At 31.3% G+C, this 17,372-nt stretch overlaps 1 protein-coding gene across 1 annotated transcript in view; it reads right to left on the reverse strand.

The window, feature by feature from the left end:
* The window catches only part of l(3)80Fj (lethal (3) 80Fj), a 160,260-nt gene that overhangs the window by 80,497 nt on the left and 62,391 nt on the right, over positions 1-17,372 (reverse strand). The window contains exons 25-27 of the mRNA XM_085813394.1: positions 12,287-12,367; positions 5,401-5,544; positions 3,828-3,955 (exon numbers count right to left, since the gene is read on the reverse strand). Coding sequence (XP_085669520.1) covers positions 3,828-3,955; positions 5,401-5,544; positions 12,287-12,367 — 353 coding nt within the window. The remainder of the gene's footprint in view (positions 1-3,827; positions 3,956-5,400; positions 5,545-12,286; positions 12,368-17,372) is intronic.

Raw genomic sequence — 17,372 nt, forward strand, 5'->3', positions numbered from 1 at the left:
CTTGTGTTGAATAGTTGATTGAACACAATCTATCAGCACAGTGGACATAACAGCAAATATAGCATATGAAGATGAACCAATAAATTTCTTTCTGCAATAAGCGAAGTCTGAAATACAAATCCCCTTCAAATGACATTAGAGAAAGAAATTCAAAGTTGGCAGGACAGGTTATTTTGGTAGCCACATAACCAGATCTTCATGCTCAATCTAGCAATTTACCTATTCTGTAACAAAACAATCGCACATAGCAGAGTTAAAATATGACAGAGTTTCATCATGCTGGAACCAAAGATCATGTAGTACCAATAAGGGTATGAAATCAAGAAACATCATGGAGAAATAGAAAATATGAATGTTAAGTGATATATGGAAGTGGCAGATATAATCAATAATGTAATTACCCAGTATACATTCACACAGCCAGGTGATTTTATGTCTTTGTGAGAAGACTGCACATGAGAAATGGACTGTGACCACTGATGACTGTTGAGACAGTTGAGCATCCTATCACATATGAAACATACTTCATTCATCAGCAAGAGATGTACAGTGAAAGAATTATCAGCTTTATACTGTTGCAATAGCTAATCACAAAAGCTCCTGCATCACTGAGAGTAATCTATACAGATCCTGCAGAGCTCTGCAGTGAAATGGGTACAGCTTCACTATTTGTATTTATACAGTCAAATACCGAAAATCTGACGACCTGAAATCCGCCAACTCCTGAAATTCGCGTTGCCTCTCAAAATATAAACATTCAGTTTATAGGCTCCGGAAACTGTCCCACTAAGTATGAAATATTGAAGAAAAAATACTTACCAAATAATGACGTCATAATTACCGAATAATAATGAGTCATAACGGAAATACCAGATTATTGACATCAGGATAACAGTTTTTTCATTTCCATGATAAGACTTACAAATAATGATGGTTTATCACTAATTCTCATGTGGCATAAAAAAACCTTATTGTAATAATTTGTATAAGTAGTAATAGCACATGACCATAATATTCATAGGAAAAAAAAAGGGGGCATCATTTTTTAAAAAGAAAATATACTTTTAATTTTTTGTACTGTATTTCTGTGATAGGACGGAAATTGTCAACTGTTTGAAAAACTTCTAAGGAGTGAACATATCCTTTTTGAAGCAGGAAAATCACCCCATATTTTTAGAATTATAAATGTTTATTGCTGAGTGTTTAGTGAAAAATTAATATCCTTGCGAAAATGTGATATATGACCTAATGATGCTTAAGATATTACTGCAGCTGAAATGGATTCAGAAGATTGCAAAACATGCTTAGAAGAAATTCAGCTAAGCCTTAAGCTTTTATTAGCCACTTTTCAAAGTTTTATTGTTTCAAAGTTCAATTGTTGAGTGTTGTGTTTAATGAACAATGTCCTCGTGTTAATGTGATAATAAACTAGAAAATTTCATAGACTGATCAGTTGTCGTTAATTGTTATATCCAGCCAAACCAAAGCCATTCATTTGAAAACAGATATAATGATGGTTGAAATGCACATTTGTTTTATTCTTAATCCAGTTGCAATTTCATGCTTTTAATAAAGATGATTTTACATATCCCAGATAGGCTATACTTTTCCTTTACACTTTATTTGGCTGAAAATTATGGGTCACAGATATAGTTCTAGGTTCATTTCTCATATATTCTGGCTCATTTTATCTTGACTTATGCACTGTTAAATCCCCTTCTGCACCATTCTTAAAATAGCTTCTGGAATAAGGATAGAAGTTCATAAAGTTTCTCTTCTGTCCCCTTCTACTGAGTAGTAAGGATCACCCATACTATTTACAACAACCTGACCAAATCAGTGAGGGACAGAGTTCTAGAGTTGTGAGGTCTTCAATCAGAAGTCACAACACATAGTGAGTCTTGATGATCATAATCATCAAAGCAGCCCTCAGGCTAGAAGCAAGTATCTGGGAAATGATTTCTTTAACAGCTGGGCAGCTTTGGCAGATCTCAAGACATTCATTACCAGACATTCAGTAGATCTGCGACATTTTGCAACTTGTTTTACTATTCTCATGCCAGAATTTACATGCCATTTTTAAATAAAAATATGCCCAGTTAAACACTGTAATCTCCTAAGACAGTCTTTTATAGTACTAACACCATTTTATATGCAAACTGGATCATTAAAGCTCTGGCAAATCAAATATGTTTAGGATAATGATGTTACACTGCAGTATTCATACCAGAGTACTAATGAAATGGGAAGTCAGCTGAATTGTTTCTGGCATGTCATGCCTTAGGATGCTATCTTTGAATTGCTTTAGTTTACATCATGCTTACCACTCATATCTAAGTTACAGGTACTTATACGAGGCGTATTCGGAAACTAAGTACCATTTTGAAAAAAAAAAAAAAAAAAAAAAAAAAAAAAAAGTAAGTAAAACAATTTTTTCGAATCCAATTTTATTTTTACATGAAAATACATGTCTTAAACTATTTTTCAACATAGTTTGCGCCAATGATCAAACACTTGTCATAGCGGGTGACCAGTTTTTGTATACCATCATCAAAGAAACTTTCCGCCAGTTTCGATAACGACTCCACAGCATTTTTCGTGTCATCGTCAGAAACAAAGTGCTTGCCACCAAGCTCGCGCTTCTTGTGCAGAAACAAGTGATGGTTGGACGGCGCCAAGTCCGGGCTGTACGGCGGGTGATCGAACTGCTCCCAATGAAACTGTCGAATTAACGATTGAGTGACACCAGCAGTATGGGGCCGAGCATAGTAATGGAGCAACACAATTCCTTTACTGAGCATTCCTCTTCGTTTGTTTTGAATGGCACGCCTTAGTTTTGCTAAAGTCTCACAATATCGTGCCACATTAATGGTTTCACCTCTGGGAAGAAATTCAGTAAGCAAAACACCTTTCCTATCCCAGAAGACAGTGCACATGATTTTTTGTGATGACATTGTCACTTTGAACTTTTGTTTTTTCGGAGAATGAGTGTGTCTCCACTCCATCGATTGTTGTTTCGATTCTGGTGTGAAATGGCACTCCCAAGTTTCATCACCTGTCACAACTTGGTCTAAAATGTTTTCTCCCTCATCACTGTACCGCGTGAGAAATGTCAGGGCACTACCAAGTCGCTTTGTTTTGTGAACATCAGTGAGCATTTTTGGAACCCATCGGGAATACAGTTTGCGATAATTCAAGCAGTCAGACACAATTTCGAACAAAACAGTACGTGAAATTCATGGGTATGCCTCTGAAAGAGTTGTCATTGTGAAGCGTCTGTTCTCATGAATTGCTTCATCAACTTTCCTTACCAAATCATCGGTGACAACAGAAGGCCGACCAGTTGGAGTGGTGGATTTCCCAAACTATTTTGTGTGACTCCAATCAGCCGATGATTTTTGAACATTTAAATAACTGTATTGCACTTTCTCGATATGAGGACATTGTTAAAAAGTACTGGAGAGTCTATGAACTAATGGCTTAAGTGCTATAATGTTTGGCATTTGTAAAATAAAAATATATCCTTCTTTCACTTCAGAGCTTCATTCAAGTAAGTCTTCCCCTATTCAATGAACATGATTCCTTTGTCATTAAGAACAAGTCTAAATGAAATTAAAAATTTCATTTATATAAATTAAAATATTTATAAATAAATAAATAAATATTTATATGAATTAAAAATTTAGCATATCTAAACATTTTCTTTTGGATAATTCTTTAGTTTAAGAGGGGGGGGGGTGAAAAAATATACTGATCAAAATTAAAAATAATGTTAAATATTCCGAAATCAAGATGTGCATACTTAAAATCATGTAAGTATAACTTACTTTTCAGCAGTATTATGGTTCTGTTCAACAGGATCAAAACAAGAAACAAAAATACGCTGTACAACACGCATGCCATTTTCATGATTAGATTGAGGATCTGGCAACACTATTTGTAATGTCATTAAGCCCTACAAAGAAAAAGAAATTGAAATATTTTTTAAAATAATAATCATTACTAAATCTGGAATTTATATAAAGAATTTGGTTAATGTGCCTACAACAACACTTATGCAGCTATTTGTTTAGAAGTCTAGTTTCACCATGAAGACTGATTACGGCATTTATAAAAATGCAAAATTGAAAACAAGAATATTACAACTTTAAATATGAAATGTAAAACATATAGTCACTTTTATATTATGTACAAAAATTAAAATGTTTTAAAACAATTGTATGTTTAATATATATTAATTTTAAATCTTGCAATATTTTCTCAAAATGTGTGTTCTAAACAATATTTATTAATGAAATAAGATTCTAAGAATTATGAAATAAATCATTACACAAGAGAACAATTTAAATGAAATCTGAATTAAAAATGCATTTTAGTTACACTACACTAACTAAGGCAGTGTTTACCAAACTTAACTCACAGCGGAACACTTTTAACTTCTAAAAATTTTAAAGAACATTAGAGTAAATCTGGGTTTTTAATTATAATAAATAACAACACAAGTATATTAGATAAATAAATCCAATTTTTATGCCACACTTATTACAAATTCTTTTAATGTCAGGCAAATTGTTAGAAACCTGAACTCTGAAATCAGATGCATCATCAAGTTTGTTTCCGTATTTGGATTTTGTAGCAGAGCAATTTGAAAAACCAAACTTGCACAAATACACAGTCATTAAAGGAAATAAAATATGAATAGTGTTTTGATAGTTTGAATATTCTTCAAACAAACTTATCCAAAATTAATTTAAGGGTAGTTCTGTAAATTTTGTTTTTTTCTAGAATAAATTGTCAAATCATTGAATTTAAAAAAAAAAAAAAATTAGCTGCATTCATATCTATTGGTTTAGCTATTTTCATGAAAGGCTATTGCATCTAACAATAGTCTTCTAGGCACTGTGGGACATGGTGACCACGGATAAAGTCACCAAGGGTATGAGAGTAACAAACTTGCATGATTTTATAACTCAGCCATTGGTGCACAGCATGTTTTCTCATCTGAGAGAGAGCTGCTGCCCATAAAAGATAACAAACTGACTTTTACAAAGGAATCTAGAAGTTCTATGAACATGCAAAGTAGCATACAAAATTAACACGATGAAAGCATGCATAAGCCTACAGTGATAAAAGGTTGCACTGCTTCTTCAGTTTTCAACTTTTATAAATTAAATCCTAAATGTTTATAAATGTACAGAATGTCTCATATTTTTCTTTCTTTTTTCATAGAATCAAATATAATCTATTTTATAAGGTTTACTTTGAAACAAGTGCTGAAGCAATGATAATAAATAAATATAATGCTTTGCAAATAGTACATCTTTAAAAATTTATTGCAAAGCTAAGGAACTACGTTATAAATTAAAAATTTTAATTATTGAAAAATTACAAATTACTTACTTGTAATGCTGCTAATCTTGCTTTTTCTTCGCTTAGCAAGAGGGCAAACAACAGCACATTTATTTCTGGCATACCAGCAAAAGAGCAATATTCACCCCCGGATGCTGCTTCACATGCTTTCACCAAAGTTTCCATAGCCAGAGTCTACACATACACACACACACACACACACACAAAAAAAAAAAAAAAAAAAAAAAAAAAAAAAGAAAGAAAGAAAGAAATATTAAAATAAATAAATTAAATTAAAATGTAAGCATAAAGCAGTTGTACAATAAATAAAATTATATTAAGTGAGATAAATTTTTTGCATCATTCAATAAGTACAGATACTGTGTAATAGCAGATACTAAAATACCATGCCACACTCCTTAATAAAATCCTGGCACATTATTTTTGATTATTTCATATTCACTTGTTTGCCATCTTTTTGATAAATTCTGATCTTACATTAAATCTTTTTTAATTTGCTTTGCTTGAAGAAGAATCCTTATTTTAAATATTATCACATTCTCATTGACTATTCAAATGAATTTCCATTTCTGGTGATCTTCCAGGCCAGCAATCTTCCTTGGCCAGCAAGGTCTATCAACCGCACAGAGACAGTCCAGAGATATGCAAGGGGTATGTGGCCTGGCATTATCTTGTTACAAAATGGCTCCAGGATGTTGTGCCATGAAGGGTAATGCAACCAGCCGCAGGATGATATCAATATATCGTTGAGCTGTGAAAGATGTACGAAGGATGACTAAAGATGACATGCTGTCATAAGAAATAGCACTCCACAACATCACAAACAAGTTTTACAAAGTCCACATGTTTTAGAAAGGCTGATTGGGACCACTGGCCCTGTCCTCTCCAAAAACAAGAACATGGTGGTCATCTGCTTTAAGAGTGGAGCGGAATTCTTCGCTGAACACTATGCGATGCCAGTCTGATGGCAGCCATGATGATAGGCTGCGAGAGCACTCCAGACGACTACACAATCTTGTGGGGTCAAAGGCAAAAGTCTTAAAGGCCTCTGTGAATGTAACCCCTCCTCACAAGTGCTGTGAGATGGTGGACGGTACCATAGGAGATATAGACGTGGCTGTAGTGCGTTGAATAGTCGACAATGATACCGTTGGGTAGGTTTGGGCCAGGCAAACAACCATTCTATCTAGCTTTGCATTTGTGTTCCTTGGCCTTCCAGAGCCTTTCATTTCATCGGCAATTTCCTTGTACCAACCATTGCTGCCAACATCTCTGCATGGCAGTGTCTGAACACTGCAGGTGGCGGGCGGCCTATTGTTCGGTATGACCACCCAGCTTCACGCAACCACATTCGAAGTGGTTTAGTTGTCTGTACGGTCTTCGATATTGTTGCAGTGGCATCTTTAGTTGCTTCTTTAGGGTATTGCAATGGCAGCAACAAAAATAAATTTTCTGCCTCTGTTACTGGTTTTATACTTTGCGAATTGTATGATACAATTCCTGTTCATTTGCCTTGAAACTTTGATCATTTGTATGTTTGATCAAGATGTTTTTCCATACCAAATTTCATCACAATCGCAAAAGTCCTTCTGGGTGCTTCGATTTTTTTTTCAAAAGAGTGTACTTATACTGATGATCAGATACCAATGGATCTGCATTTCAGAGTTTCTTCTTAAGTTATTGGTACATGCAGAGACATTTGCAACCGACTGCTTAGCTGTTGCTCATAGATTCTGTAATAGGAGATAACTTTACAAATCTGCCTCTATATGCACAACAGATTGTCCTATATTACAGGTCAGTCATAATATTCCCAACTCCAGTTCTGCATTCAAAAGCTATTTCAGTGTTTATGGAATTGTATACATAATATAAGGAATACATTTATATAATAAACAACAAATTTCTTAACTCTGTTTATTTTAACAGACAGATTTGTAGCTTTTAGCACAACTATTCAATTTATTTATTATTTTAATTCTCAATTATATCTATAAACATAGTTAACTTTCTAATCTGCATTCTGATTCTATGATTTTTAATAAATTGCTTTGTTTTTATTCTAGTTTTGATGCAAGTTCTTCCTGTTACATGGTTAACCACCAAAATTTTGATTTCTTTATTTAATTAGTATATCTTGATTATATGATTAATTTTGCAGCATACTACATGACTTCAATAATTTATAATCTTAATTTAAATTTCTCAACACTTCTTCATTTTAACAAACAGGTTTGCAGCTTTCTACGCATTTGCTACATTCAATTTTTTAAATTTAATTCTCAGTTATATCATAACCAGGTAATTACCATTTTATTTAAATTTTGGTTCTAAGTTTTCCGGTAAATTGTTTTTGCTTGAATTTTGATGCAGGATCTTCCTGTTTGACTGTTAACCACCAAAATTTTGATTTAATTTTTACATCTTGATAATATATTTTGCTACTTGTACAATAAATTTGTTAATCTTCCTTCTTGCTTTCGGCTGCCAAATTTCTCTTTGACAGCCTTGGCATTGCTTTTGTTTAAATTACATTGTCTAGTTTGACTATTATAGTACATGAATGATTTTCACAAGAAATGGCAAACTTGCTCCATACTTTCCATGCTACACGTTTGAAAGCTGAAATTTAACACCATTTTAACTTTGATCGCAAGTTTTTCATCACTTTTGTCTTGTTTAGAAATTCTAGTAAGCTTTTCTTATTATTTTATTTAAATAGAAATTTCCCACTTTTATTATATAGGTTTGAGTGGAAGCTTTTGATATTTTGCTACTAAATTTTTTAATATTCTCTTTGCCATTTGGCAAAATTTGTTGCACAAAAAATTTTAATAATTTTATATTTTATGGTTAAATTGATCATTTTAATTCCTCTGTAGACTGACATGTTGAAAACCAGATTTGTATTTTACATTTATCATTGTCTTTTATTTTAATTTGTTTAAAATATATTGTACTATTTTGTTGTAGAGACTGAAATCACATCAGGGTAACTGCTTGACTCTTTGAAAGTGGGTGCAAATGTAATTATTGTTTTTTATTCTTTTTGCCTTTATTTTTGCTCAAAAAAGTCAAATGGATCGAATTGTGAATTCAGTACTCTTTAAATATTCGGGTTTTAATGTTTTAAACTATTACCCCTTTAAGAGTCAATTGAAGCAATGAGATATCAATAAATGGTTTCTGTATTCACTTTAAAGTATTTTTTTAAAGTTCTTCATAATATTTCTTGGAATTTATAAAAAAATGTTAAAATTCTTTTTCAATTTATAGCTTAATTTGTTATAAAATTTAATAGTTCCATTTTTTTAATTCAATTTTAAGAATTTTTCTTTTAATTTATAAATTAAAATAATTTTCTTGTGCCATTGCTGTAAGGAATGAAATTTGAATGTAGCAAACATTCTTTTTGTAAAAAGCAAATTTAAAGTTAATTAAATTTTAAATGAAATTGAATTACAAATAAATGATTAATTATTGCTGCAAACTAATCTATAATATCATTTAAATTCTGAGAGGATATGCAAATCAAGTGCAAGTATCAAAATCTATGAATAAATATAGAATTCCAATAAACTTTTTAATCCTAAAAATTTATAAAAATGCATAAGTGAATACTTGTTGAGCAGGCAGGAGACAGACTTATCAAGGGGAAGTTGTCTTTAAACCTAGATCTTCAATTATTTAATTCGTGTTTTGTCATCCATATAGGCAAGGGTAAAAGGAAAATTCAAAACCAAAAGTAAAACCAAATGTTGTGAATTACAAAAAAGAAATTTAAACAAGTGGAATTTTGAGAAATTAGCAAATAAAAACTAGAATTCTTAAAATTATTATAAAGTCAATTAAGGGTAGAAAACCAAAGTAATTTAGAAACTCTTGTCTACAAAAACTTCCCCGACACGAATTATGCATATAGTAAATCAAAAAGAAACTAGATACCATTTATGAAAAATACACAAATAATACTAAAAAGGCAAGTAAATAGTTAGTTTTAATTTAACTTACCAACTATATTTGTATTTGGAGAGTAGAGCAGCATGCCAAACTAAGTGATGTTAAATAGTGTGTTTCTTCTAACTTCATAAATAGAGGGCGCTAATAAAAGGTTGAGTGTTAAGCTGCTATCTGTTAGATCTATTTTAAAAACCTATTCTGTAAACTTTTAAATAGTGTAAAATGTGTGTACTGTCGCAATTTTTTTTTTTTTTTTTTTTTGTAAAAATGTGTAAAAAATTGTGAAAATGCTAACTGTAACAATGTGAAAAAATGGTTGCAAATTATTAAGGATTGTAAAAAATCGAAAATGTTTTTGAAAAAAATGTACACAAAATTTATTTGAAGTAAAACTAATTTTAATTTTGAAAAAAAAAATTTTAAATGTTTTAAATTAAAGTAAGAAATTTATTGTAATGGTCTTAATTTATTAAAATTGAATTTCAACAGGTTTAATCAAAACTTACTAAATACTGGCCAAAAAGTAAGGAAAATTAGAAAAAGATAAAAATCTTCACTCAATTTGGGCTATAGTTGAGACTTTTGAAAAGAGTTGGCCCTTCAATAGTAAAAGAAAATAATTTAGTTTTAATTATATACATTTTTTACAAATATTTACAAGATAATCCCTTAACTCTTCAAAATCCTCCATTACCCTCCAGTTAAGGTTTAAGATAATGTCAAAAATTATAAAGAAAAGTTAATGCCTGCCTTTTTAATATATAAATTAATAAATTGTGTTCGGACTTGGTTATTAACTTGAACATTAATTAACTTTATTATTTCTTCCTATAAATCTTCTATTTCAGTACATATATTTTTTATTCTGATTATTTGGCTATAAAAAGTGTTACCTATTACTTTTCTAGACATATTAGAGTCCCAATTAATTAGTTTAATAGTATTATACTGGGAATTCCTCCTTTTATCATATAATTTAATTTTGCTGTGTTTAATTATAAGTAGGTCTAGGTATTCAATGGTATCTTGATTAGTAATAGTTTTATTAAGTGTTAGCCTATTTGGGTAAATTTTGAATTGCTCAAAAGCAGAATTATTATTGAAAGTTATAATATCATCAATGTATCTAAATGTATATGCAAATAACTTTAATTCATTCTTATTCAAACTTAGTTGCAATTTATATTCATAAGCAAAAAGAAATAGATTACATATTTGTGCTGAACTGTTTGCTCCCACTGGTATTCCTCTCACCTGCTGAAAGATCTTATTGTTGAATTTAATGTAGTTATTAAATAATGCACAATTCAAGTTTTTCATCTATCAATTTAAAGGATGTTAAGCATGTCAGGAAAAAATTGTGGGAGTTGCATTAAACTAGTAAAAATTCCATCTAGTGGTAGAGAAGTATAAAGGTTTTCAAAGTCATAGCTGTTAATGTTCTTGATTTCTAAACTTTTAAATTTGTTGAGAACTGGATCATTATTATAAATAATCCAACTATAGTTGTATAATGACCACAAATCATAATTTTTTAAAAACTAAAATGAATACTGTAGAATTCAAAATTAAAACTTTCTGCAATAAGCTGAATTTTCAAACTTGAACTTTATCAAAGTCTGATTGTACGGTGATACTTTAGGACTGCAGTATGGTGATAACTTAAGAAAGGTGTTTGAATGCAAAACTCAAAACACACTGAAATATAGGTAACTGAAAAAATGCTTAACAAAAAAAGAATCAGAAGTTTTCTGTTTGACTCTGCCTTGACAAAAAGATATGCAAATATGAATACAGTTATGGCTAAATGCATTCTTAAAATGCTCAGTAGTTTACCTCATAAAATTCAAAGATGCATTATTTTTACCATTGATGAAGGGAACTTTCTAGATACTTTTAAAATGCATTTAACCCTTTTAAGTTTAAAGTTAAAATTCTATATTGTCTAAAATTGCATACTATTTAACCTAATATTTAGATAAAATCTGGAGAGTTGGATGTACTATCGTGTTTGGGCTGGTCAGTGGTCTGGATCAAGGTTGTCCTTCTCTCTACTGTTAGCCTGATTATGTTCACAAGTGACATAACTAATGATGTGGAGTAAAGGGAAAAAAAAAAAAAAACGTGTAAAGTTCATGAACTTATAAAAGGACAATGAAATTACTCTAAACAGATAGTCCTCCTATTAGTTTACAATATAAAAGTAAATAACCTCCTTGCATAAATTGCTTTATAATGAATACATACAGAATGAACATGGATATATACAAAATAACATTCACTTAAATGTATATAAATTATAAGCTAATTATAAATATTTGAAAAATTAAAGAATTTTTTATACTATGGATTATCTGATAAATAACTAGCCAGATCAAGATTAATATATTTTTTTAATGATTCAAAGACAGAAGTTACAGAAGGGGAAAAAAGAGGAACAGGACACATATACTGTTTTTTACAGTTACATTATCTCCCAAAATAAAACCCCCGGGAAAGATACTAGGACACTGCAGTGATCTATCAAGGGAATCTCTTCTGATTATTTTCCATGAAATCAATTGACGATTTAAGTTCACACAATTGTTGCATAATGTATTATGGTTTCATTCTATTGAATGAACCTCTTCACATTGTTCTATCTGTAGAAACAATATTCTTTAGCATATTCAAGTATATCATAATCACCTTCTCATGGAGAGAGGGGGAAGGTCCAATAGTGCAATCATGAATAGACACTTTTTTTACTGCTATAAATAAATACCACTAACTCATGAATATTTTTGGCCCATACAGCCATTTATGATGGCTCCATATTACAATGTGCTTGCTCTATAGTTAAGCTTCAATCAACAACATATATAAGCCTAAATAGAAAATAATCACACTAGAAAACTGAAATTCATATTGGAATGACCTGTACATTAATGAAGAATCACATACACACAATAATTACCTGAATCTGACCAATTGTATTGCAAATAACTTTTATGAGGACATCAAATATTTGTAATGTTGGCAGACATTCTTGATATATCTATTAAAACAAATTAATATATATTAATAAAATGCAGAAAATATACACAAACTCCAAAGACATAAAATTTACATTATGTAAACGCTGCAAAAAAAATGAGCAAAAATTAACTGGTGAAAAACCTAGCACAAATATTGCATTGTTTTATAACAACAGGCCAATTATAACAAAACCAAATCACAAAAATAAGTAAAAGACATGTTTTATAATAGAAATTACTAAATGCCAATCACAAGCATGTTGTAACACAATGGAGCAAAAAAATATGAAATTAGTTATTTTGCATAAGTTCAAACTTGCATATAACATGTTTGAAACTGCTGATGTGAATAAAGCACACACTGCCAGCATGCCAAGTAAAGGTACTATGAACCAAGTAAAGGTACTATGAACAGACCGATCCCAAAGTTCCATGCTAGTAATGTTGGCCATAAGCTTGAAATTAATCATCTGCGATACAGTAGTTAACGCAGAAGCATTAAAAAGTTTAAAAATCACAGTACATACGTTTAAAAGCCAATATGTCATACCAGCAGCGACTTTTAGATATATAACAGCTATAGACAAGATAAAAAAATCTGGATACTCAGTTCCACAAAAAACATGGTCCAGATAGCAGATACAAAATTTTGAAAGACACACAGAAAGCAAAATGTGTGGTGGCTTAATCACAAGCAACCAACAAAAGAAATATTACAACACAATGTGTACACCAACAAAAGGTGCTGATTTCTATGTGATGAACTGTCAACATTGTAGTACATTATGAATTTTAGCTATGTGACCAATTATAAACAATTATAATATGCAATTAGTACTGCCATTAGAAACTATGACACACAAAAAAAAAAATCAAATGTCAATAATTTGGGTCCTACAACTCCATACTCCTGCTACAGGCAGTATGACCACAACTTCTGTTGAAAACGTGTAAACAGTCAGTACCATAACATATAGGGTCTGTATCCGGAATTAATGAGAACGTTATAAATATTAATTATCAACTAAATGTACAGATTTCGAATAAGGATTTAACATATGTAAGATCAGTTAATTGTTTAGTTATTTCTAAAATAACCAATGTAACTCCATCAAGGACTTTAGATGTGCAGTCATTAAATATTCCCATTAATATTGAATTAGCGAATCCGCAATTTGGAACACCTAACAAAATAGATATGTTATTAGGGGCCGAATTGTTCTTTGAGATTTTAAAACAAGGACAGTTTCAAATAGAAAATCAACCGTTGATATTCCAAGAAACAGTTTTTGGATATATCGCGTCTGGTGCATGCAAGAGTAACTCAGAAGTAAATTATTGTGGTTTAGTTCTAAATAGTGAAGAAAGAGTTGAAGAAATTTTGAAAAGATTTTGGGAAGTTGAATCCATTGAGAATATCCAGGATGCTTTGAGTGAAGAAGAAAAATACTGTGAAGAACATTTCAAGCGTACTCACTATAGACAAAATGATGGAAGATATGTAGTTCAGTTACCCATAAAGGAAGGCGTAGAATTAGGAGAATCGAAAACGCTGGCTGAGAAAAGATTGCATCAAGTGTGAAATCGACTAGAAAGTAATTCGAATATGAAAACATTATATAAGAATTTTATTAAGGAATATACGGATCTAAAACACATGGAAGAAGTTCAAGAAATTCAAACATCGACTTGCAATTATCTTAGTCATCATGGAGTTTATCGGCCAGAGAAAGCCTCTACCAAGCTTCATGTTGTGTTTAATGCATCCGCGGCTACTAGCAACGGAAAGTCACTGAACTCAATGAAAGGGATAATACCTCAAGAAGATTTATTTTCTATTATTATTAAATTTCGAAAGTAGAACTATGCATTAGGAGCTGATGTTCAGAAGATGTACAGACAAATACTTATTGAACCATCTCAACGAAACCTGCAGTTGATCTTGTGGAAGGAATCAGTTGGTAGTCCTGTGCAGACTTACCGTCTAAGGACTGTAACATATGGAACAGCAAATGCACCATTCCTTGCAACAAGGGTCCTATAGTTATTATATTATACTGTCCTATAGCTATTATAGTTGAAGCAGTTAGCAATGGATGAAGCGACAGACTTTCCTCATGCCTCAAGAGCCATACTGAAGGACTGTTACATGGACAACATTATCACTGGAGCTAATATGATGCAAGAAGCCAAGGAGTTGCAGACACAGTTAACCTGTCTTCTAGAATGTGGTGGAATGCAGTTACACAAATGGTGTTCAAACAATCCAGAATTATTGAAGAATAAAGAAAGTGCTACTCAGGATTACTCCTTTCAAGTTACGGATAAGCCTCAAATTACAAAGGCCTTAGGAATGTCATGGAATACGTCTACAGACTGCTTTTCTTACGATTTAAAGATACCTGACTTTGAAGAAACAGGCACGAAAAGAGATGTCTTATCAACGATAGGTCGCCTCTGTGATCCATTAGGTTTAATTGGATCTGTTACGACAAAAGCTAAAATATTTCTACAAAACCTTTGGCTTCTAAAATTAAATTGGAATACACCTCTTCCTAAAAATTACTTTGAAGAATGGAAGGCATTTCTGCATAGTCTCAAAATAGTCAACGATTATCGCATCCCTAGATTTGTTCTAACCAATGGATTACAGCAAGTAGAAATTATAGGATTCTGTGATGCTAGTCAGAAAGCCTATGGTGCTGCAATTTATGTGAAATGTATGTCATCTTCAAATGAATGTTCATCAAGACTTCTGTGCAGCAAATCTCATGTGTCACCTCTGAAGTCAATTACCATTCCTCGTTTGGAACTTTGTGGTGCAGTTCTGTTGGTAAAACTAATGAAAACAATATTAGAGGCTATTCAGCTGCCTATAGTCAAGGTGTATTACTTCACTGATTCGTCAATAGTGTTGGCATGGATTAAGAAGGAACCTTATCAACTAAAGACATTTGTTGCTAATAGAGTATCTGTTATTCGAAGCATGACTGCAATGTTAGCACTCACAGTAATCCAGCTGATTTGATATCATGTGGAGCTGAACCTAAAGATCTTCTTCATAATGATTTATGGTGGTATGGACCAACTCTCTTGACTTAGGAGAGGTTTTTGACTAATCCTTGTGAATTAATTTCATCTGATATGGATAATGTGGAATACGTCAAACAACTCAAACTTAAGGATAATGACTTAGTTATCTAAATGTGAACTCTAATTCCCTTGTTTTAGATCATATTCTTAACATTAGTAATAACTACATTCATATTATTCGTATATTAAGTTTTGTTTGTAGATTTATAGCCAATTGTTGGGGAAAACATTTAATAGGTTCTCTAACTGTTGAAGAATTGGATGACGCTGAGAAAATCATGATCAGGTATGTACAGTTACAAAATTTTAGCAAGGATATTCTATCTTTAAAAAATAAGAATTGTGTTTCTTCCAAAAGTAAGTTAAAATTTTTATGTCCATTTCTAGATAATGATTCTCTTTTGAGAGTAGGAGGCAGACTTGCCAATAGTAATCTTAATTACAACCAAAAGTTTCCTTATGTAATGCCAAAAGATCATGTATTCAATAGATTAATTTTTCAGTATTACCATGTTAAATATTTACATCTTGGTGCTCAAGCACTATTGCATCAGGTTCGTAGTAAATTTTGGGTTATTAATGGTCGAGATATAGCTCGAAAAGTTGTATATGAAAGTGTAACATGTTTTAAGGTTAAACCATTTGTATGTGAACAACTTATGGGAAATTTATCTGGTGAAAGAGTTAACCCAGGGTTTGTATTTAATATATGGACTCAATTTTTCTGGTCCATTCCTCATCAAGTATAAGAATCAGAGAAAGGGTAATTATGCAAAAGTGTACATTGCTATATTCATATGTTTAGCTATTAAAGCAGTACATTTAGAGGTAGTAACTGATTTAACCACAGATTCATTACTTGCTACTATTAAAAGATTTATTGCTAGACGTGGAAAATGTAATACTATAATGTCAGATAACGGTACTAATATGGTTGGTGCAAAATCAGAACTGAAAAAAATTGCATAATTTAGTCCTTAAATCTAATTCTGACATAGCAGATTTCTTAACATCTGAAGGCATAAATTGGAAACTAATTTCACTTAGAGAACCGAAATTTGGTGGTTTATGGGAAGCAGGTATTAAGTCATTTAAGATAATAAGGCCAGAGTTGTTAAAGTGAAAACATCAAATGGTGTGTATATTCGATGTATTAGTAAAATTTGTTTATTACCTATCCAGGATAATAATGCTTAGTTTACATTATATTCTTATTGAAAATTGTGCTTTACATTAAAATGGAACTGTTTAAAGAATAAGTTCGATTGTAGCATAGTGAATGCTTATGTTCTTAAAATTATTTTATATTATTTTCAATGATGAAAAATTATCTATTAGCTTTCATATTGTATTCTAGAATTAGTTTTTCTTGAATTGTTAAATTGTATGTTTGTTTCTAATTTACATGTTGAAATTTGTAATTTCAACGGGCGGCGGTATGTTAAGTTAGAATACAGCGCCACCTGTTGGATAAGTAGAGAAACTCTCACTTGGCCATCTGGATTCGGCTAAGCAACATGCCAGAGCAAGTATTAGATCTGAATAGTTAATTACTGTAAATAAATTAGTTAGTTCTTTTGCTATACAGTCCACTTATTAGTTTAGAATCATAGTACAATAGCTTTTCTACAGTAATTAACAAAATTAATTAAAAATTAACTTAAAAAAAAGAAGACAAACATTTGAAACAACACAGTGCATCTGACATACATATAGAGTAAGCACTTTAGGAAATAGTTATTTGAATCATTAAAAAAAAGAGTAACAGATAGAAATTTCTTTTCATTTTATATTTATTAATTAAAAAAAAACTACATTCCATAAATGTTAAATGTATGCTGCCAGAAATTCTATGTAGATACACACTAAATATAAATTAACTACAGTCAAAAGTTGTTAATTCGGACACCCGTAATCCGGAATGATCTATAA

Source organism: Stegodyphus dumicola, chromosome 1 (genome assembly GCF_044657685.1).
Source record: "Stegodyphus dumicola isolate Sdum_Otavi_A_Nest chromosome 1, ASM4465768v1".
In the NCBI taxonomy this organism is placed as follows: domain Eukaryota; kingdom Metazoa; phylum Arthropoda; class Arachnida; order Araneae; family Eresidae; genus Stegodyphus; species Stegodyphus dumicola.